This window comes from Symphalangus syndactylus, chromosome 22 (assembly GCF_028878055.3).
Source record: "Symphalangus syndactylus isolate Jambi chromosome 22, NHGRI_mSymSyn1-v2.1_pri, whole genome shotgun sequence".
NCBI lineage: Eukaryota > Metazoa > Chordata > Mammalia > Primates > Hylobatidae > Symphalangus > Symphalangus syndactylus.
In genome coordinates, this window is record NC_072444.2 from 21,668,026 (window position 1) to 21,690,875 (window position 22,850).

A 22,850-nucleotide genomic window follows, 5' to 3' on the forward strand; every position below is an offset into this window, starting at 1 on the left:
GAGCCAAGAAGATCTCCCTGAGGAAATGGCTATTGTGGCATCCAGGGGGAAAGTATTCCAGTTAGAGGAACAGCAGGGGCAACAGTGAGGAGCCTGGTGTGGCTGGAGCTCAGGGAGTGAGGGGGTGAGCAGCATGAGATGAGGTCAAGAAGGCAGCTGAGGGCCGGATCATGCACAGTCACACAGGCTGTACGAGGGGCTTTGTGTTTCATTACCAGTTTGATGGGAAGCTGTTGGCAGGTTGAGAACAAGGAAGTACATAACCCGACATCACTGTTACAAAGCTGCTATAGCTTCTTGCTTGTTTTTTGAGACAGGGTCTTGCTCTGTCACCCAGGCTGGAGTGCAATGGCGCGATCTTGGCTCACTGCAGCCTCTGCCTCAATTGATCCTCCCACTTCAGCCTCCCGAGTAGCTAGGACTGCAGGCGTGCGACACCACAGCAGGCTAGTTTTTCTACTTTTTGTAAAGATGTGGTTGCATCATGTTGCCCAGATCGGTCTTGAACTCCTGGGTCAAGCAATCCACCCACCTCAGCCTCCCAAAGTGCTGGGATTACAGGCGTGAGCCACCATATCCAGCCTTGCCACAGCTTCTGTATGGTGAGTAGACAGACTGTGAAAGGCCAGGGTGGAGGCAGAGCCTGGTTAGGAGGCTAGCAGCCCCGCTGATGGGAAAGTGGGGGCTGGGAGCTGGCTACAGTGTGGAGGACAGGAGAAGGGGTCAGATACAGATCTGAAGGCAGAGCCCCAGGGATTTAGCGATGGATTAAATGTGGGGCATGAGGGAAAGGGAGGAGCCAGCAACAGTTCTGAGGTGTGCTCTGGGCAGGTGAACGGCAGCCATTTCTGGATCGGGTGGAGTTCAGCTCTGGCATAAGTTCAGAACACCTATCCGATATCTATGTGGAGGCCGAGCACAGTGACTCACGCCTGTAATCCCAGCACTTTGGGACGCCGAGGTGGGTGGATCGTCTGAGCTCAGGAGTTCCAGACCAGCCTAGGCAACATGGCAAAACCCTATCTCCAGCAAAAATACAAAAAATTAGTCGGACGTGATGGCATGATACACCTGTAGTCCCAGCTACTCGGGAGGCTGAAGTGGGAGAATCACTTGAGTCTGGGAGGTAGAGGTTGCAGTGGGCCAAGATTGCACCACTGCACTCCATCCTAGGTGACAGAGTGAGACCCCATCTCAAAAAAAAAAAAAAAAAAAAAAAAAAAGATATCTATGTGGAGACATCAAGGACACAGCTGTGGAAATGGATCTCAAGTTCAAGGGGAGGTGGGCGCCGCCAGCCACTGAAAGCCGTGAGTGTGCAGCAGGAGGAGCGTCTGAGTACTGAGCCGCCAGGGCTGCGTTAGACCAGGGGTCCTCACCCACGCAGCCCAATAATGCCCAGGCCCCTTTCCAGACCAATGACATCAGAAACTCTGGAGTCAGGGCACAGGAAGCAGCACTGTAACACTCCAGGTAATCCTGATGCCTGGCCCGGGCTGAGGATCACTGTCTTAGACCACGAAGGCACAGCCAGCGAGGTGGGCAGAAAACATGGGCAGTGTGTGCTCCAGAAGCCGAGTGAGGAAAGTTTCCCAAGGGCAGGTGTGGTCAGTCGCCAGGGTCATGGCAGCAGGGGCCTAAAAGGGAGGTGCTGGGACCGTGAGGAAAGCACATGGGCGCAGGGGCAGGGGCAGCAGCCTGATGGGCGCTCATCACGGAGGGCAGGAGCTTGCGTGGATCCCACATCAGCAAATGAGGCATTTAAACATGACAGTGATGAGGCAGCTGGAACGCGAAACAACAAATATTTGATGATATTGAGGAAAAGTTATCGTGAATTTTTTGTAACATTGGGTCATGTGAGAAAAGAATCCTCATTTTTTAACAATACGTACTGAAACATTTATGGATGTCTGGAAATCTGTTTCAAAATAATAGAGGGCTGGTGGTACAGACAGGTGATGATACGAGCTGAACATGGGGCTTCAGTATGCCATTCTGCCTATTTTGGGTCAGAAGAGGGGGTGAGGGAAGTGGAAGAAGCGAGAGGAAGAGGAAGAAAGGAAGGAAGGGAAGGAGGGATGGAGGGACAGAGGGCGTGGGGGAGGAAGAGACAGTAAATACAGAAAATCCCTTTGGCCAGTTTTGCCAAAAGAGTGGCAGGAAAACCAGGGTAAAGAAAGAAAGTCCTTGCCCAGGAAAGACAGGATGGGCCCCCTCCGGCCACAAAGGAGAGTCCACAAGCAGGTGGGCCAGTATGCTCCATGGTGGGAGGATGAAAAAGTTGTCATCAGAAGAAAATTCAAAAGTAAGCAAGGTCGGCTGAGAATGAAGAGAGAGATTCAGATTTAAGATAATTTTTTTGAAGACGGTGGTTCCCTAAGGTCCATGGACTCCAAGGCCTCTGTCTCAAAGGCATGTTCCCAGACCATGCTCTAGACCTGCTCAGCCGCTCTCCTGTCCCTGCTGCTGATTTTTCAGTTGTGCTCAGGCACCAGGGCCGGGAAGAGCTGGCTTAGCTCATCCAGACTCTCCCAAAGCCAGGAGCACAGGGCTCCCAGGCGCTCTGGGAAGGCTGGGTGTCACAAGACTGCTTCGGGGAAGTGTGGGTGGTACACTCCAACAAGCCAATAAATGCCTGACTCAGAGAATTTTAATCAGGGTGAGCCCCACTCTCTGCTCTGAGCTGCCACAGCCCGGCCTTCTCTGTCCCGTCTCTCTCTGATCTTCATACACCCACAAAACAATTTCTAGTACCATGGTTGATACGAAGAAATCCTTCCAGATTGGTCTCTAATAATTAACTCAAAGGTGGCTGTGAAAGATGATAAACAGCCAAATGAACATAAGACAATAAGACAGTTCCAAGTGACGTCCTTCCTTTCTCCAAAAAGAGGCTGCAACCCTGCCCAGCCCAAAAGAGGGGTGATCTGGATTCTAACTCTGCTGTCAACTCGCAGGCTATACTAGGGGAGCAGGGGTCACACTTCCCTATTTACAGAGCAGGATAAAAACCTCTGCTCCAACAACATCAGGAGATGCTGGACAGATGGCTGTAAGCGTGCCTATTTAACTGCCTGGCCACTGTGGGGCTCCACCGCTGCGCCTGCCCCATCCCTGCTCAGCCACCGCAGACACAGACCTAAGGATACCTAAGAAACCTTGCCCGGCCTGGTGGGTATGACTCTCCTGTGATGCCCAGGGAGAAGGCCACCAGGTAACAGCAGCCTCCCTGTGGGCTCCATGGAGACCAAACGTTATTTACACAACAGAGTGTTTGGAAGAGCCTCAGCAGGACAGGTACAGGAGGTAGAAATCCAAAAGCAGAACAGACCCCACCTGAGGGCTGGGCTCTGTGGCTCACGCCTGTAATTCCAGCACTTTGGGAGGCTGAGTCAGCAGGAGTATTGCTTGAAGCCAGGAGTTTGAGACCAGCTGGGCAACATAGCAAGACCCTGTCTCTAGCAACTTTTTTTTTTTTTAAAGTTAGCTGGGCGTGGTGGCACATGCCTGTAGTCCCAGCTACTTAGAAGGCTAAGGCAGGAGGATCGCTTGAGCCCAGGAGCTGGAGGCTGCAATGTGCCATGATCACACCTCTGTATTCCAGCCTGGGCAATAGAGTGAGACCCTGCCTCGAAAAAAAAAAAAAAAAAAGGCTGGGTACGGTGGCTTATGCCTGTAATCCCAGCACTTTGGGAGGCCAAGGCGGAGAGATCACTTGAGGTCAGGAGTTCGAGACCAGCCTGACCAATATGATGAAACCCCATCTCTACTAAAAATACAAAAATTAGCTGGGCATGGTGGTGCACATGCCTGTAATCTCAGCTACTCGGGAGGCTGAGGCAAAAGAACTGCTTGAACCTGGGAGGCAGAGGTTACAGTGAGCTGAGATTGTGCCACTGCACTCCAGCCTGGGCGACAGAGCAAGGCTACATCTCAAAAACAAAAACAAAAAACAAACCCTACCTGAAGAATGGGTGGATTACACCTCCAATCACCTCTTTTGAGGATTACATCCACGATGGCCACAGCTAAATAAGCTCATCTCAACCTCCAAGCCAGACTGCGCTGCAGGCGCCCTCTCGGCCCACTGAGTCCTGGAGGCTGCCCCTCACGTGGTGATGCTGTAGGTGCAAGGTGGGTGAGGATGCGTCCCATGGAAAGTGACATGCCACTGTCCACCTTTCGTCTGGGATTCTACTCACAGCATGGTCACTGGTTGGGCAAACTGCCCCTCTGATCTCACAGACATTCCTCCCTTACAAGGCAGATCCCCAGGGGAAAGGTGGAGCTCAAGCTACCTGCTGTCATTTACCTTTGGGGGACCCGTCCGTATCAGTGACAGCTGGAGAAGGGCCATGTGGTTGCAACTACTGAATGTCCTTTCAGGGAGGCCACCATAATGACTGCCCCACCGAGCTTGCATCAGCAGTTTGCTCCAGCTTCAGGCGCAGCCTCTTGTGAATGTAAGGGAAGGGCCAGTGCTCGCCATCCATTCCCTCAGAAAGACACAGGGAGCAGAAAATAAACAAGTGAGGCAGGCAGGCTGGGGTCTTTTTTTTTTTTTTTTTTGAGACGGAGTCTCGCTGTGTCTCCCAGGCTGGAGTGCAGTGGCGCGATCTCGGCTTACTGCAAGCTCCGCCTCCCAGGTTCACGCCATTCTCCTGCCTCAGCCTCCCGAGCAGCTGGGACTACAGGCGCCCGCCACCATGTCCAGCTAATTTTTTTGTATTTTTAGCAGAGACAGGGTTTCACCGTGTTAGCCAGGATGGTCATGATCTCCTGACCTCGTGATCCACCCGTCTTGGCCTCCCAAAGTGTTGGGATCACAGGCGTGAGCCACCACGCCCGGCCAGCTGGGGTATTTTAAGTCTTAGCCAAGCTTCCTAAGACTAATAACACCTTTTTTTTTCTTTTTTCTTTTTTTGAGATGGAGTTGTGCTCTTGTTGCCCAGGCTGGAATGCAATGGCACGATCTCGGCTCACTGCAACCTCTGCCTCCCAGGTTCAGCCGATTCTCCTGCCTCAGCCTCCCGAGTCGTTGGGATTACAGGCACCTGCCACCATGCCCAGCTAATTTTTTGTATTTTTAGTAGAGATGGGGTTTCACCATATTGGTCAGGCTGGTTTCGAACTCCTGACCTCAGGTGATCCACCTACCTTGGCCTCCCCAAGTGCTGGGATCACAGGCGTGAGCCACCGCACCCAGCTAATAACATACCCCCCGCCTTTTTTTTTTTTGAGACAGAGTTTCGCTCTTGTTGCCCAGGCTGGATTGCAATGGCATGATCTCGGTTCACTGCAACCTCCGCCTCCTGGGTTCGAGTGATTCTCCTGCCTCAGCCTCCTGAGTAGCTGGGATTACAGGCGTGAGCCACCGCGCCCAGCCAATAACATACCCCCTCCACCTTTTTTTTTTTGAGACAGAGTTTTGCTTTTGTTGCCCAGGCTGGATTGCAATGGCATGATCTCGGTTCACTGCAACCTCCGTCTCCTGGGTTTGAGTGATTCTCCTGCCTCAGCCTCCTGAGTAGCTGAGATTACAGGCGCCCGCCACCAACATGGCTAATTGTTTTGTATTTTTAGTAGAGACAGGTTTTCACCATCTTGGCCAGGATGGTCTTGAACTCCTGACCTCATGACCCGCCTGCCTCGGCCTCCCAAAGTGCTGGGTTTACAGGCGTGAGCCACTGCGCCCAGCTAATAACACCCCATTTTCATGTGATCCAAGGAATAAATCACCACTGCCAGCAGCACTTCTGTAGAGACTCTCCCCTGCGATCTAAGACAAGGCTGCGTGCTGGCCAGGGCTGAGGAATTTCATTATTGAAGAGCAGAAGAGCCCTTAGAAACCATTTGGTTAGGAAGCAGAGTTTCCTGGGGCCTCCCATTCAGTAAGAATGTCCTGCCCTGAGCAGAAGGGTGTGCAAAGGGAGTTGGAGTTAAGGAGAGGGAGAGGGAGAAGTTATCAGTGAATGAAACTGACTACTGAATGTAATGAAAATCAGAAAAATAATCACTTAGCCACAACCCTCATTTTATAGGCAGGGAGACCGGCGCCCAGGGAGACAGGGGCGCTTCCTGCACACCCTAGCTTTGGCCAGTGTCCTACCACTGTACTGCAGAGTCTTGGCCAGGTGTGCTCATGCACAGGGGTAGCTACTTCTGGAGCTCCTTCTGCTTCATCCTACCTGGAGATAAAGCAGTCAGGACATCAGCTGCTACCACCCCAGAAGTGCTCATCCCAGCCTGGGTGACAGAGCAAGACCCTGTCTCTAAAAATAAAATTAAAAAAAAAAAAAAAAAACTGAGGAGGGCAGAGCAGCAGGGGCCATCAGCCATCCCCAGGGCTTCAGCGATGGGGCTCTGCAGGATTTAGGGGACCACGTCAGGAATGTCCCAGTTGCTTCCCTCCTAGACAACATGAGATGTCAACAGAGGCTTCAGCTGCTGGGTGTCTGCCGCTTCACCAGCCCCAGGGAACCGCAATGCTTCTGATGTACACTGCTAATTTTATTTTTGTTGTTTTTTTTTTTTGAGATGGCGGCTCACTATGCTGCCCAAGCTGGAGTGCAGTGGCTCATCACAGGGACCATCATAGTGCACTACAGTCTCGAACTCCTGGGCTCAAGCAATCCTTCCACTTCAGCCTTCCATGTAGCTGGGACTATAGGTGCACACCACCATGCCCAGCCTACTCTCCTAGATTAATATATTTATGTAATATAATAATAGAGTTGGGGTCTCACTATATTGCCCAGGCTGGTCTTGAACTCCTGGGCTCAAGAGATCCTCCCACCTCATCATCATACCCGGCCCACTCTCCTATTTATTTATTTTAATAATAGAGATGTGGTAAAGACACATGCACATGTATGTTTATTGTGGCACTATTCACAATAGCAAAGACTTGGAACCAACACAAATGTCCATCAATGACAGACTGGATTAAGAAAATGTGGCACATATACACCATGGAATACTATGCAGCCATAAAAAAGGATGAGTTCATGTCCTTTGTAGGGACATGGATGCAGCTGGAAACCATCATTCTGAGCAAACTATCACAAGGACAGAAAACCAAACACTGCATGTTCTCATTCATAGGTGGGAATTGAACAATGAGAACACTTGGACACAGGGCGGGAACATCACACACTGGGGCCCGTCGTGGGGTGGGGGGCAGGGGGAGGCATAGCATTAGGAGAAATACCTAATGTAAATGACGAGTTAATGGGTGCAGCAAACCAACATGGCATATGTACACCTATGTAACAAACCTGCACGTTGTGCACATGTACCCTAGAAATTAAAGTATAAAATAATAATAATAACAATAAAATAATAGAGATGGGGTCTCACTATATTGCCCAGGCTGGTCTCAAACTCCTCGGCTCAAGTGATCCTCCTGCCTTGGCCTCCTAAAATCCTGGGATTACAGGCATGAGCCACTGCATCAAGCCTACTCTCCTAATTTTAAAATCCTTCACCTGAGGTTCCACTGCACCATAGCCTGGAAAATATTTCATTCTCAATGGCAATCGAATTATAGTGAATTCTAGAGCAAGAGAGCCCAGAAATCACCCCTGCGTAAGAATCAATCAGAGATCTTGCAATTCAAAAACAATGAGGCTAGTTGCTCTATATGAAAAATGTTGGCCAGGCACAACGGCTCACACCTATAATCCTAGCACTCTGGGAGGCTGAGGTGGACGGATCACCTGAGGTCAGGAGTTCGAGACCAGCCTGGCCAACATGGTGAAACCCCGTCTCTACTAAATACACAAAAAATTAGCCAGGTGTGGTGGTGCACACCTGTAATCCCAGCTACTTTGGAGGCTGAGACAGGAGAATCACTTGAACCTAGGAGGCAGAGGTTACAGTGAGCCAAGATTGCACCATTGCACTCCAGCCTGGGCATCAGAGCAAGACTATGTCAAAAAAAAGAAAGAAGAAAGAAAGAGAAGAAAGAAAGTAAAGAAAGTAAAGAAAAAAAGAAAGAAAGAAAGAAAAAGAAAGAGAAAAATGCTGTTGGCTGGGAGTGGTGGCTCACACCTATAATTCCAGCACTGTGGGAGCCCAAGGCAGGAAGTCCGCTTGAGACCAGCAGTTCAAGACCAGTTAGGGCAACATAGCAAGACCCCTGTCCCTACAAAATACTAAAAAATTAGCCAGGCCTGGTGGCACGCACCTATAGTCCCAACTACTTGGGATGATGAGGCGGGAGGATTGCTTTAGCCCAGGAGCTTGAGGCTGCAGGGAGTTATGGTTGTGTACTGCAGCCAGGGTGACAGAGCAAGACCCAGTCTCTAAAAATAAAAAATAAAAATAATATTAAAAAGAAAAATGCTGTCCTTCAGCAATGTCTTAGAAGGGCAGTCAATGTCCCTAGCCAGGGAGGGCGCGTGCCCAGACTGGGTGGCATCCTGGGTCTGGTAAAGTCCCCCAACACGTAGAGCTGTCATAAAGGGTTTATCCACCATGGGACTGCATCAATCTTTAAGCAAGTTTGGTGAAATCAATGCTTCTTAACCATTCATTTGCCACTAAATACAGCAGCCAATTGCACAGGTTTCTTTGCCCACCTCCGAAATTACTGTTCATTAGTCCTTCTGCTGGAGAGTTGATAGGCTCTCTGCTTTACTGGCAGCTCTACTGAAAGATATGCAGGGGGTGACCAGCCTGGGCAACATGGCAAGACCCTGTCTCTACTAAATGTACAAAAAAAAAATTAGCTGGGCATGGTGGCATACACCTGTAGTCCCAGCTACTTGGTAGGCAGAGGCTGCGGTGAGCTGTGATTGCACCACTGCATCCCAGTCTGGGTGACAGAGTGAGACCCTGTCTCAAGAGAAAGAAAGACATGCAGGGGGAAAACTGGAAAAAAGCAGGTACTTGAATTATCTGTGTATTTCATTTTTCTGTGGATTTCATTTTTCTGTGCTTTCTTTGTGGTGTAGGAAAAATGACAGCTGAAAGTGACTAGCCTACTTGGGCACAGATCTCTAGCATAATTGACAGAACATGGTTTCCAAAAGCAGCTAAATGCTTCCTCTTCCTGGAAGGGGAGTGTGCAAGCCTCAAGGTACTATGATTCCTCTGGCTCAGAACTCAGCACAGGGATTGACTTCTTACGGAGGGACTGAGGACTCCTCTTAAGGTAGGGAGAAAACTGCTAAGAGGTTCTGCCAAGGGGCCCCTCAGCGAACACCAGAGACCTAGAAGCCAGCGAATGGCCTGAAAAACAGAGTGCACACAATTCTACTCCATTCTTCTACTGCTGGGACGGAAGCAGGAGCTGGCAGAGACTCTAAGCTCAGTTTTCTGAGCTCTCCACACTCAGTGTTGTGTGTGGCACTGGCGGAGGAGAAGGGAGTTTTTCAAAGCCTCATTTTAACCAGGCTTTCAAAGCACAGAAGCTTCAGCTGGCGTGTTCATCTTTCACTTCCCTTTTCCTTTCCTGTGCCCACAACACCACCTCTTGAGTGCCTCCCCCACCCAGACAACCCAAGTATGGCCAAGGGAAATGCTCACCCAGTCACTGTCTAAATCACAATGTTAGGCTGGGGGATCCTGGGGGGACCCCTGCTGCCATTCCAAGGCCCGTGCAATACAGTCAGATATTCTACAGGCTGAAAACGTAAATACAAGGCTAGAAAGCATGATGGACCTTCATGGATTACAAATCCATAATGGACAGTAAAGGACATTAGGGAGGAGTTGGGGTATATACCTATCCCACTGCAATTTGTTTGATGTCTGTCTCCTCTTCCAGAATGTCTGCCCCACGGGGGAAGGAGCTTGGTAGGATTTGCTCACTGTTGATTCCTAATGACTAGAAGAGTGCTCAGCACATAATACTCACTCAACAAATATTTGTGCCCAGGCGCGGTGGCTCCTGCCTGTAATCCCAACACTTCGGGAGGCCGAGGTGGGCGGATCACCTGAGGTCAGGAGTTTGAGACCAGCCTGACCAATATGATGAAACCCTGTCTCTACTAAAAATACAAAAATTAGCCAGGCGTGGTGGCGGGCACCTATAATCTCAGCTACTCGGGAGGCTGAGACAGGAGAATTACTTGAACCCGGGAGACGGAGGTTGCAGTGAGCCAAGATTGTGCCACTGCACTCCAAGCCTGGGCAACAAGAGCAAAACTCCATCTCAAAACAAACCAAAACAAAACAATAAAAACAAATATTTGTTAGATAGTTTTATGGAGTACTGGCCCCCAGACTGACCCATGAGGATGTGTTATCTGTTACTTCAAGACCAACACCATGGAGAAGGGAAAGGGTCAGAGAAATGGAAAGAGCAAGAGCCAGAAAGTGGTTCAAATCCCAGCCCTGCTCCTTGTGAGCTTAATAACCTCTGGCGGTTTACTTCTCTAAACTCCATTCCCTCATGTGTTAAACAGGCATCAGGCGGGTGCAGTGGTTCACGCCTGTAATCCCAGCATTTTGGGAAGCCAAGGTGGAGAATGGCTTGAGCCCAGGAGTTTCAGAGCAGTCTAGGCAACATGGCGAAACTCCATCTCTACAATAAAAAAATAGAAAAAATTAGTTGGACATGGCGGTGCACACCTGTAGTACCAGCTATTCAGGAGGGCCGAGGTAGGAGGATTACTTGATCCTGGGAGGTCGAGGCTGCAGTGAGCCGAGATCACATCACTGCACTCCACCCTGGGTGACAGAGCGAGACCCTATCTCAAAAAACAAACCCCAAGGCCGGGTGCGGTGGCTCACACCTGTCATCCCAGCACTTTGGGAGGCCGAGGCGGGCAGATCACCTCAGTTGGAGACCACCCTGGCCAACATGGTGAAACCCCATCACTACTAAAAATACAAAAATTAACCAGGCGTGGTGATGGGCATCTGTAATCCCAGCTGCTCGGGAGGCTGAGGCAGGAGAATCGTTTGAACCTAGGAGGCAGAGGTTGCACTGAGCTGAGATGGCGCCACTGCACTCCAGCCTGGTGACAGAGCGAAACTCTGTCCAAGAAAACCCCAAAAAACCCAAAATGCCCCAACATCATGGGCCACTGACCCAGGAAACACATGTAAACATGCCAACTGTAGGGCCTGGCATGTAACAGGTGCCGAATAAACTAAATGTTAAGGATTCCTGTGGTTTTATTACCCCCCTTCCTCTCAACATGTTCAGGACTCTCATGCCTCAGCAGTCTATGAACACCAAAAACGACTTGGAGCAAAAGTGTGAACAATGAAGGCTGATTACCCTCAAAAATTAAGTTTGGAGATTTTTGTGTATTTCAAGCATGTATCAGTTCCTTTCTTATACTAGCATAATATTGAGTTTCTCAGAATCTGTTAGTTCCAACTGTTAAATACAGTTATCTGGGGAGGAAGGGAATTATAAGAAACTAATACCTTCTTCCTTATGTATTTGTGCAATGTTTGTAGACACTTACAGGCAAAGGAGGAAAAGATAAATTACAAGTACACAGCATGAGGCCAGGTGCGGTGGCTTATGCCTGTAAGCCCAGGACTTTGGGAGGCTAAGGCAGGTGGATCACTTGAGGTCAGGAGTTCAAGCCAGCCTGGCCAATATGATGAAACCCCGTCTCTACTAAAAATACAAAAACTAGCCCAACGTGGTGGTGCCTGCCTGTAATCCCAGCTACTTGGGAGGCTGAGGCAGGAGAATCACTTGAACCCGGGAGGTGAAGGTTGCAGTGAGCAGAGATCACGCCACTGCCCTCCAGCCTGGGCAACAGAGTGAGACTCTGTCTCAAAAAACAAAAAACGAAACATAAAACAAAACAAAACAAAACAAAATACACAGCATGGAGGAGAATATCTGTGTAGAGGGCCACCTGCTTCACTGGCAAGAGGTCAGGAGAAGCTCTCAGGACCCTGGATGGTTTCAATAACTGATAGATCAATGGCCTAAACTTTAATCTCCAGAGGAAAGGACTCTCCCAGAAATCATCCTTATTCACCTGCCTCAGTTCTAGGACATTTGCACCTAGAATGAGCAACACCAAGGAGGATAGGGCTGGAAAGGAGACTTCACCCAAACCAGCCGGCCCTGCTGCCTGGTTTAGACTCTCAAGGAGGAGAGCTCGGGGCCCAGAGTTGCTCATTCTCTATTGCATGGCAGTTCCCAGATCCCAGGCTGAGAAACCTGTTTTTTTGTTTGTTTTTTGTGTTTTTTTTTGAGATGGAGTCTTGCTCTGTCGCTCAGGCTAGAGTGCAGTGGCGCGATCTTGGCTCACTGCAACTTCCACCTCCTGGGTTCAAGCGATTCTCCTGCCTCAGCCTCCTGAGATGAGATTACATGCATGCGCCACCATGCCCAGTTAATTTTTGTATTTTTAGTAGAGACGGGGTTTCACCATGTTGGTCAAGCTGGTCTCGAACTCCTGACCTTGTGATCTGCCCGCCTGGGTCTCCCAAAGTGCTGGGATTACAGGCATGAGCCACCACACCCGGCCAAGAAACCTGTTTTATCAGCAGAGGTGGCAACCCAGAGAGCTTTCTGTCATGAGAAAAGCTCTATTCCTTCCCTCGGACAGAAAGGCACTGCCAGCTCCAGCAGCAACACACTCCTGCCGTGGTGGTGAATCCTGATGCCTGAGATGGGCACTGGAGACTCCTGAGGTAGGAATGACCCAGCCAGGAGCCCCACAATCCCTGCAAAATGCCAACCTTCTTCTCCCCACAACTGTCACGAACTGAACACCAGCTCTTGCCTTTCCACATTAAGGCTTGTGTGGACCACTCTGCCTCTTACTCAACATTTCCAGACCTAACATTTGTTAGGTTAGATTCTTAACATAGGTTGAAAATCAGCTGGCAGCAGATTTTTAGTTTTGCTGGGAATTTCTTTTCACACTGGGCTCCAGCTGGATGAGTTCTGAGGGAGACCCACAGGAATCACCACTGCTCCATCTGAAGCTCCAGAGTGTTAGCCATGATGGCAGAATGACCACAGACAGTCAGCCCCGTCTGAACAGCCTGTTGCTGCCAGATGGCTACCCGTTTCTGTTAAACCCCAGTGAGTTTCTGCCTGGCCTCAAATCATCACACAGGGCCTTTCAATCTGGATAGGCCTAAGCCATAGCCAAACCATGGAGAGAGTGAGCCCAGGGTGTTCTGTGATGGGATGGAAAGGACCACACAGTGTCACAAGGTTTCCAACAGAAACCTGACGTCAGAGCAGCATTTCGTAAAAGGAGAACCATATCTTAAAAGCGAACGGGCATGGGTCCAGGTGAGGTGGCTCATGCCTGTAATTCCAGCACTTTGAGAGGCCAAGGCAGGTGGCAGGCGGATCACTTGAGGCCAGGAGTTCAAGACCAGCCTGGCCAACACGGTGAAACCCCATCTCTACTAAAAATACAAAAATTAGCCAGGTGTGGTGGCGGGCACCTGTAATCCCAGCTACACAGGAGGCTGAGGCAGGAGAATAGCTTGAACCCAGAAGGTGGAGGTGGCAGTGAGCTGAGATCGCGCCACTGCCCTCCAGCCTGGGCAATGGAGAGAGACTTTGTCTCAAAAAAAAAAAAAAGGCTGGGCGTGGTGGCTCATGCTTGTAATCCCAGCACTTTGGGAGGCCGAGGCGGGCAGATCATGAGGTCAGGAGATCAAGGCCATCCTGGCTAACATGGTGAAACCCCGTCTCTACTAAAAAATACAAAAAATTAGTCGGGCATGGTGGCGGGCGCCTGGAGTCCCAGCTACTCGGGCGGCTGAGGCAGGAGAATGGCGTGAACCCGGGAGGCGGAGCTTACAGTGAGCCAAGATTGTGCCACTGCACTCCAGCCTGGGTGACAGAGCGAGACTCCGTCTCAGAAAAACAAAAAAAAGTATGGCTAGACACAGTGGCTCACACCTGTAATCCCAGCACTTTGGAAGGCCGAGGCAGGTGGATCACTTGAGGTCAGGAGTTTGAGACCAGCCTGACCAACATGGTGAAACCCCATCTCTACTAAAAATACAAAATTAGCTGGGCATGGTGGTGCACGCCTTTAATCCCAGCTACTTGGGAGGCTGAGGCAGGAGAATCGCTTGAACCGGGGAGAAGGAGGTTGCAGTGAGCCGAGATCCGTGCCACTGTGCTCCAGCCTGAGCAACAAGAGCAAAACTCCATTAAAAAAAGAAAAAGTGAACGGGGCATGGACACAGTGGCTTGCACCTGTAACCCCACACTTTGGGAGGCTGGGGCGAGAGGAAGGCTTGAGGCCAGGAGTTCAAGACCAGCCTTAGCAACACAGGGAGACCCAGTCTCTACAAAAAAAACAAAAAACGAAAAAAGTGAATGGGCAGCGCTCAGAAAAAGCAGTTATCACTTCTCCACTAGTATCTACTCCTGAGCCTGGGTGGAGTTACTCATGGGGTCAGGATCCCTCTGTGCACAACATGGTTTCCGGGTTAGGGACCTTCAGGTCCCTCCCCGCCCTCACCAGACAGTCTTTACTCTGGGAGAGAGGAAAGAAGAAGGGAAATAGCTACTGAGAATTTAGGAAGCGGAGGAAGAGGAGCAGGGAGAAGACACACTGACCCTTAACATTTCAGTTTGTAACGTGTGTGTAGATACTATTTTATGTAAATCTTTGTCCTGGTGACTCAGGTCCTTAGGGATTTTGAGAACATTTAAAACTCTTATGAGTTTTTCTGTAAAGCCACAGAGAAACAAAACTATTGATCTAAACCAAATAGTCAATACAATTTTTACATCTATCTACCTACCAGTCCCTCTCCAGGAATGAGCTACCCCAGCTAATTTTTTTTTCCCCCCGAGACAGGGTGTCACTCTGTCACCCAGGCTGGAGTGTAATGGCATGATCCTGGCTCACTGCAGCCTCGAACTTCTGGGCTCAAGTGACCCTCCTGCCTTAGCCTCCTGAGTAGCTGGGACTATAGGCATGTGCCACCATGTCCACCTAATTTTTTATTTTTATTTTTGTAGACACAGGGTCTCATTATGTTGCACAGGCTGGTCTTGAATTCCTGGACGCAAGTGATCCTCCCACCTCAGCCCCCCACAGTGCTGGGATTATAGTCGTGAGCCACTATGCCCACCGCCTCCCCTCCCCATCCCCAGCTAATTTTCATGTACTTGCAGATCTAACCCATCTCAGGAGTAGAAAAATGAGAAAAAGTTCACCATGCAAGGCAGCCTTTTCAACTGCACAGACAGGCTGGGCTGAACAACAGCTGTGGCTCATTCACCAGCACCAGTAAATCCCGATCCCAACTGGGGACTGGGAGACTCCTGCTCAAGGCAGTGTGCCTGGCAGGAAATAGAACTTCACTCAGAGCCGACGCCGGTGGGGCACTGTCTGCCCAAACCAAAGTGGGTGGGAGACTGAGGCAAGAGAAGCTTGTCAGGACCCAGGAACTGAGCAATGGTTACCCTATTACAATTCATTTATCCCCTTTAAAGGGTGGGAGAACAGGGGCAATTACTTTTCGTTTTATATACTTCTGAGATATTTGTGTGTTTTTAAAAAACAACTACTTATTTTCTTAGAATAATTTTACAGCTAAGTGCAGTGGTTCATGCCTGTAATCCTAGCACTTACACAGGCCGAGGTGGGAGGATCACCTGAGCTCAGAAGTTCGAGACCAGCCTGGGCAACATAGTGAGACCTTGTCTCCACACTGAAAAATTAAAAATTAGCTGGATGTGGTGGCATACGTCTGTAGTCCCAGCTACTCAGGTGGCTGAGGCGGGAGAATCACTTGATCCCAGGAGTTGAAGGCTACAGTGAGCCATGATGGTGCCACTGTACTCCAGCCGGGCCACAGAGTGAAACCCTGTCTCAAACACACACACAAAAATAATCATTTTTCATTCTCTTATCCTACTCGGTGTCCCTTGCAGGATGCAGTGTCATTGCCTTAGGGAATCTTCCCTGACCATCTCCAAAGCAAACTTCCCTGCCAATTCTTTATCACATTGCTTTAATGCCTTCATAATGCTTACCATGATCTGAAATCATCTCTGTATGTCTATGAATTTATCACCCTTCTTCTTCTAGAATGTCAGCTCCATGAGGGCAGATACTCATCTGCCTGTTCATAAGAACCTTCCTAGGGCCTGTGATGGTGAGGTCCTAGGGAAGGTGCTCACTAAATAGTTTTGAATAACTGAATACACATGATGGGATTTAAAAGTGTCCACATTCACTCTGCAAGCCCAATATAATGTGCAAAAACACGGCTACAATAGAGATTTGGTTAACTATAGGACTGGTTGCACCAACTTCTCTGGAAGTAATCCCTGGCCTACCTTGGCAAGGACTTTTTCATATGAACACATGCTTCATATGTGAACTACTGCCTGTGAGCTAAATCCAGCCTGCTACCTATTTTTGTAAATAAAGTTTTATTGGAACAAAGCCACACTTATACACATTTGGTTGCTTTTGAGCAGAACTGAGCAGTTTCAACAAAGACTGTATGGCCCGAAAATATTTACCATGTGGCCTTTTAAGAAAAAGTTAGAGCTTGAAGAAATAGAGCAGTGCAGTATAAGACTCTCACTGAAGCCAGAGGCAGTGGCTCACGATGTACTTTGGGAGGCCAAGGTGGGTGTATTACTGGAAACCAGGAGTTCGAGACCAGCCTGGCCAACATGGTGAAACCCTGTCTCTACTAAAAATATAAAAATTAGCAGGGCATGGTGGTCTGTGCCTGTAAGCCCAGCTACTTGGAGGTCGAGGCATGAGAATTGCTTGAACCCAGGAGGAGGGTGTTGCAGTGAGCCAAGATCACGCCACTGCACTCCACACTCCAGTCTGGGTGACAGAGCAAGATTGTCTCAAAAAAAAAAAAAAAAAAAAAACCTCGGCTAGGTGCGGTGGCTCACGCCTATAATCCCAGCACTTTGGGAGGTCGAAGCGGGCAGATCACCTGAGGTAGGGAGTTTGAGGCCAGCCTGGCCAACATGGCGAAATCCCGTCTCTACTAAAAATACAAAATTAGCCGAGTGTAGTGGCTCATGCCTGTAATCCTAGCTACTCGGGAGGCTGAGGCTCGAGAATCACTTGAACTTGGGAGGCAGAGGTTGCAGTGAGCTGAGATCGTGCCACTGCACTCCAGCCTGGGCAACAAGAGCGAAATTCCGTCTCAAAAAAACAAAAAACAAAAAACACCACCACTCAGTGAAGACTGCACAAGGGTGAACTGCAGAGTCCACAGAGACGCTTGCAAGTAGTAATGGTGGCTTTTATTTAGGCCTCACTGTAAGCAAGGTATTGTGCTAAGTGCTGTAAGTGTGTTCTCTCATATGATTATCATTATAGCATTAGTAGTAGGTTCTCACTGCTGATGCGAACAGTGGTCCAGTCATCTGCCAGGATTGAGATGGTCAGTTACAAACCCAGGCCCAAGTCTGCATACCTCTGAAGCCTGCGTTTGTGTCCGCTAGGCTACATGGCTTCCACAGAAAGCACTTTCTAGCCGCATCTTGCAGAACCCTTGGCAATCTTAAGACAGGTCCGTCTTAAGACAGGTCATGCCTGTCCTCGGAAGACCATCTGGAGGGCCCCACTTCCTTGGGGATGCCTAGGCTGTTTCTTCTATCTTGAATGCCTGCTTCTTCTCTTTCTCTGAACTCTACCAGTATTTCTTTTTTTCTTTTCTTTTCTTTTTTTTTTTTGAGATGGGGTTTCGCTCTTGTTGCCCAGGCTGGAATGCAATGGTGCGATCTCAGCTCACCGCAACCTCTGCCTCCCGGGTTTAAGTGATTCTCCTCCCTCAGCCTCCTGAGTAGCTGGGATTACAGGTATGCGCCACCATGCCTAGCTAATTTTGTATTTTTAATAGAGATGGGGTTTCTCCATGTTGGTCAGGCTAGTCTGGAACTCCTGACCTCAGGTGATCCGCCCACCTCGGCCTCCCAAAGTGCTGGGATTACAGGCATGAGCCACCGCACCTGGCCAGGAGGTTGCTTCTTATGGCATATAGTCTTTGCTCATTCTGCAGGCATATGCAGCAGACACACCTGCTCCTCAAAAACAGAACTTGGGAAAATCACTGCCTGCCTTCCCTCCCCTGGAGAAGATGTTATTTAGTAGAATCACATGCTGATTCAAAAATGCCAAAGCTGTCGTTGACTTGGACATTTCTCTTTTAACAAATCGGCAACCACAGGCTTTATTGGCAGCATCTGGGATGTTTCTGCTACTAACTCCCTTGTGAGAATTGAATATGGAATTGAATTTGCTTCCTATTATCATTTCCTTTTTTTTTTTTTTTTTTTTGAGACAGAGTCTCCCTCTGTCACCCACGCTGGAGTGCAGTGGCACAATCTCAGTTCACCGCAACCTCCACCTCCCAAGATGAAGTGCTTCTCTGCCTCAGCCTCCCAAGTAGCTGGGACTTACAGGCATGCGCCACTACACCCAGCTAATTTCTGTATTTTTAGTAGAGATGAGGTTTCACCATGTTGGCCAGGCTGGTCTCGAACTTCTGGCCTCAAGTTATCCATCCACCTTGGCCTCCCAAAGTGCTGGGATTACAGGCGTGAGCCACCATGCCCGGCCTATTGTTACCGTTTTCATTTAATCATGTTAATTATTAAACTCTCCAGTTCTCTCTAACCCTCAGGAATTCTGTGTCCATATCAGAACACAGGTTGCTTTGGATTCAGATGGATTAACAGCTATTCACCTGTCTGGTGTTATAATGGGTATTCACCATCACAAAATCTAAGTGTGAAAATAGCTGAACTCAACAATACTCCTTGGGGATAGTGGTTGCTTTGAGGGTGTAGTTTCTGGGAGCGGGAAAGAGGGGGCCTTCTGGGATAATGATCATGTTCTGTTTCTTGGTCAGGGTGCTGGATATGCGGGTGTTTTCACTTTGTGAGAACTCATTAAACTGTTCGCTTAATGGAATGCAGTGGCCCGATCTCGGCTCACTGCAAGCTCAGCCTCACGGGTCACACCATTCTCCTGCCTCAGCCTCCTGAGTAGCTGGGACTACAGGCGCCCACCACCACGCCCAGCTAATTTTTTGTATTTTTAGTAGAGACGGGGTTTCACCATGTTAACCAGGATGGTCTCAATCTCCTGACCTCGTGATCCGCCCTCCTCGGCCTCCCAAAGTGCTGGGATTACAGGCGTGAGCCACCGCACCCGGCATCTAATTTTGTATTTTTAGTGGAGATGGGGTTTCACCATGTTGGCCAGGCTGGTCTTGAACTCCTGACCTCAACTGATCTGCCTGCCTTGGCCTCCCGAAGTGCTGGGATTACAGGCGCTCAGGACCTGTGCACTTTTCTGTAGACATGCTTCATTTTCATAAAAAGTTCTAAAACACTCTTTGCAAATATAGAAATATACAATGGATCTTTCCTTGCAGAAATACGCATCTCATTTTCTTCATGTAAAGTCCTTATAAAATGACCAGTAAGACCATTTACTGGTGGTAGGATGCAAGAAAAAAGGCAAAGCAACTCTCAAGGTGCTATATAACACATTTAGGTGAGATTGGCATTCAAGGACAAATCTGACCCCAAGACTGCTGTCCTCAATGTCTACTGCTGTAGCCAAACTAACAGGTTCCTAGTAAAGCAGACACTCTGATTCAGAAAACCAAATGTAATTTATGATGCAAGAATCATATCGCAGTTGTCTCAAACAAACACACAGAGGAAGTGGCTACCAAGAACAAACGGTGTTGTAGAACGACCTTGAGCCATCTTCAAGCCTTGTAAAATTAAGGAATGGGCTCTTCCACAAAGAAAAAATCTACCAGTTAAGAGTGGGTCAGGATCCATTGGTAAACACTCTACATATGTTTATTAAAACTTCACCACGCCTGTAATCCCAGCACTTTGGGAGGCCGAGGCAGGCAGATCACTTGAGGTCAGGAGTTCAAGACCAGCCTGGTCAACACAGTGAAACCCCATCTCCACTAAAAATACAAAAATTAGACACCGGGCGCGGTGGCTCATGCCTATAATCCCAGCACTTTGGGAGGCCGAAGCGGGCGGATCACAAGGTCAGGAGATTGAGACCATCCTGGTTAACATGGTGAAACCCCGTCTCTACTAAAAATACAAAAAATTAGCCGGACGTGGCAGTGGGTGCCTGTAGTTCCAGCCACTCAGGAGGCTGAGGCAGGAGAATGGTGTGAACCCGTGAGGCTGAGCTTGCAGTGAGCCGAGATCGGGCCACTGCATTCCAGCCTGGGCGACAGAGTGAAACTCCGTCTCAAAAAAAAAAAAAAAAAAAAAATATATATATATATATATATATATTAGCTGGATGTGGTGGTGCACGCCTGTAATCCCAGCTACTCGGGAGGCCAAGGCAGGAGAATGGCTTGAACCTGGGAGGTGGAGGTTGCAGTGAGCTGAGATCACGCCACTGCCTTCTAGCCCAGGCAACTGAGCAAGAATCTGTCTCAAAAACTAACAACAACAACAAAAAACACTTCACAACAACCCTAATTTTATACCTGCTTTATAGATGAAGAAACTGGGGCATGGAGAGGTTAACAAGCCTGACCAAAGTTACAGGGTTATTAATTTGGCAGGGTGGGGGTTCAATCAGGCAGCTGGACTCCAGAACCCATGCTCCTAAGGATGATGCTGGCCATGACTTTGGTTTTGATACACCGAGGGATGGGTTTGCAGTTTCTAGTGTGTGACATTTTCTGGGGTGCATTCCAGCTCAATAAAGTGTCCTTGTCCAAACACCTACAATTATATGCATCTTAATAAACACACCGAACTCTCATAAGTGACAGCCTGATTTACAGAGTGAATCTCTGCCTTCAAAAGACTCATGCTTATATATGTGACAGGGTGCCCCATGTCTACCGCCTCTCCATCACGGACTTTCTCCATTCATTTGTTTGAAATCCAAAGACAAATGCCGGGCCTACCTGAAGCCACAATCAGCCCTGATTAGATTAGAAAGGTCACCTGCGTTCCTTTCGCTTGCATTAGGAAAGATATACTGCTTCTCAACAAAGTATTTGCTCATCCTGCCCTCCTTGAGTAAGCAAAAACCATACCGAGCTTTTACGTAGCAAAGCTCAGTAAAACTACGTAAAACTCTGGTTGGATCTCTGCAATGTTACTTTAGTTGTGCTTTTAGAGGAACGTTTTCAGTAAGGGCAATTCAAGAATCTATTTTCTTTTTAAGTCACATTTATCTTTATGAAAGGTAAAATAGCTTGCCTGTGTTGCTTTTGAGGAATCTAAGTGGGAAAACAGACAATTATTTAAATATGATGGTTGATCTAATTAATTCTATTCATTTTGCTTCTTCAAGTAAAATAAGCTGCTGAGTCCCTCGCCCAAGCCATTTTCTTTTTCTTTTTTCTTTTTTCAGTTTCTGAGACTATCTGGTGAGCCAGGAATTCAAATTACACACACAGAGAGAGAAAGGCGGAGAGAGAGAGAAATCCATTCTGATTTGGCCATTTAGGTTTTCAGTGAATATGGATTCTTTTAAAATTATTATTATTATTTTATTTTTACATCCAGCCCAAAAATGTCAGAATATGGATTTTACCTTCTAGCACTGGACCCTTTTGCGGACATGCCAACTTCATCACAAATACATGCCCTTGACAGGTATGTACTCATTTCTACCTGGAATTGGGACAGTGATGTTTACTGCGGCAAGCCCCATAGCAAGGTGTCTGTGGTGTCACCCGGTTCCCCGGATCAGCATCTAAAATGCAATCCCCATGTACTTCAGGTTCTTATAATCAAAGCCCCTAGTGAACCTCTTCAAAGCTACCATCCTTGAGCAAGATTATTCAGGGGACTTCCCAGGAGCAGAGGCAATGTCGCCGGGACCCAGGCCCGGGGAAAATGAAGTTGCTTATCACTGGCCTCCACCCTGACTGCCAGACCCTGGGCAACGCCAGCCTGGCGGGGGGACCCGGGGATGCAGCGGATTCCGCAGGAGGCTGCATGGGGCTCCTTCAGGAGCTCCCGGGGGCGCCGCTGCCCCAGTGGGGGACCGGAGGGTCGCTGACCTCTCTCCGGGAGGGCAGGGCCCAGGGCCAGGTTTGGGGAAGCTCCGAGGATGCTGACCTCAACTTTGTTCTTTAAAAATAGCTCCGAGGCCGCGGCGCTCACGTGAGCGGCGCCGCTTCCCCTCTACCGGCCCGGGGCTCCCGGCCGCTCGTCGCACCCCGGGTCGCGGAGGGGAAGGGCGGGGGGCCCGAGTCCCGGCGGCAGGAGGGTCGCCGGCCCGGGCAAGCGCCGCCGGAGGGCGTGGGGGGCGCGGCGAGGAAGGGGCCACGGCCGGGAGGGAGGCCGCGCTCACCTTCTTCACCGACAGCGAGATGTTCTCCAGGATCCGGTCCTTCACCTCCCCCGGCTCCATGGCGCTGCCACCGTCGCCGCCGCCGCCGCCGCCGCCCCGCCGCCGCTTCCCGCGCCGGGGGCCGGGGGCCGCCGCCAACCGCTGCCGCCGGCCGTACGGGGGCTCCGTCGTGCCGGCCGCGGGGCCCGGCGCCCGCCGCCCGGCCCTCGCCTCGCCCGGGCCCTCGCTCCACCGCGGCCCGGCGGCTCCGGAGCGCGGCCGGCGGGGAAGGAGGCCGCGGGCTGTGCGCCGCGGCGGCGGCGGCGGCGGCGGCAGGAACTGATGTCAGGCGGGGCGGCGCCAGGGCCCGCCTGCGCCTGGAGACTCCGGGGACCTGGAGACCCGCACAGACCCTTGGCCGCGGCCCTCCCCAGAGACCCCGAGACCCGCCCCCAGCCCTCCTCAAGCCACAGACTCTCCCCAGGACCCCAGAGACACCCTCAGACCCCAGGGACTCCGGAGACCCCGACCCCGTCTGCCCGGGACACCAGCGCTCCTCAGAGACCCTCCCTAAGCCCTCCTCAGCCCACAGATTCCTTCAGGGAC

At 49.9% G+C, this 22,850-nt stretch overlaps 1 protein-coding gene across 2 annotated transcripts in view; it reads right to left on the reverse strand.

Annotated features, from left to right (window-relative positions):
• The window catches only part of PLEKHM2 (pleckstrin homology and RUN domain containing M2), a 51,529-nt gene extending 28,977 nt beyond the window's left edge, over window positions 1-22,552 (reverse strand). For both annotated transcript variants that reach the window (XM_055262190.1, XM_055262189.1), the window contains exon 1: window positions 22,266-22,552. In XM_055262190.1, coding sequence (XP_055118165.1) covers window positions 22,266-22,325 — 60 coding nt within the window. In that variant the 5' untranslated portion in view covers window positions 22,326-22,552. The remainder of the gene's footprint in view (window positions 1-22,265) is intronic.
• Window positions 22,553-22,850: the final 298 nt, after the last annotated feature.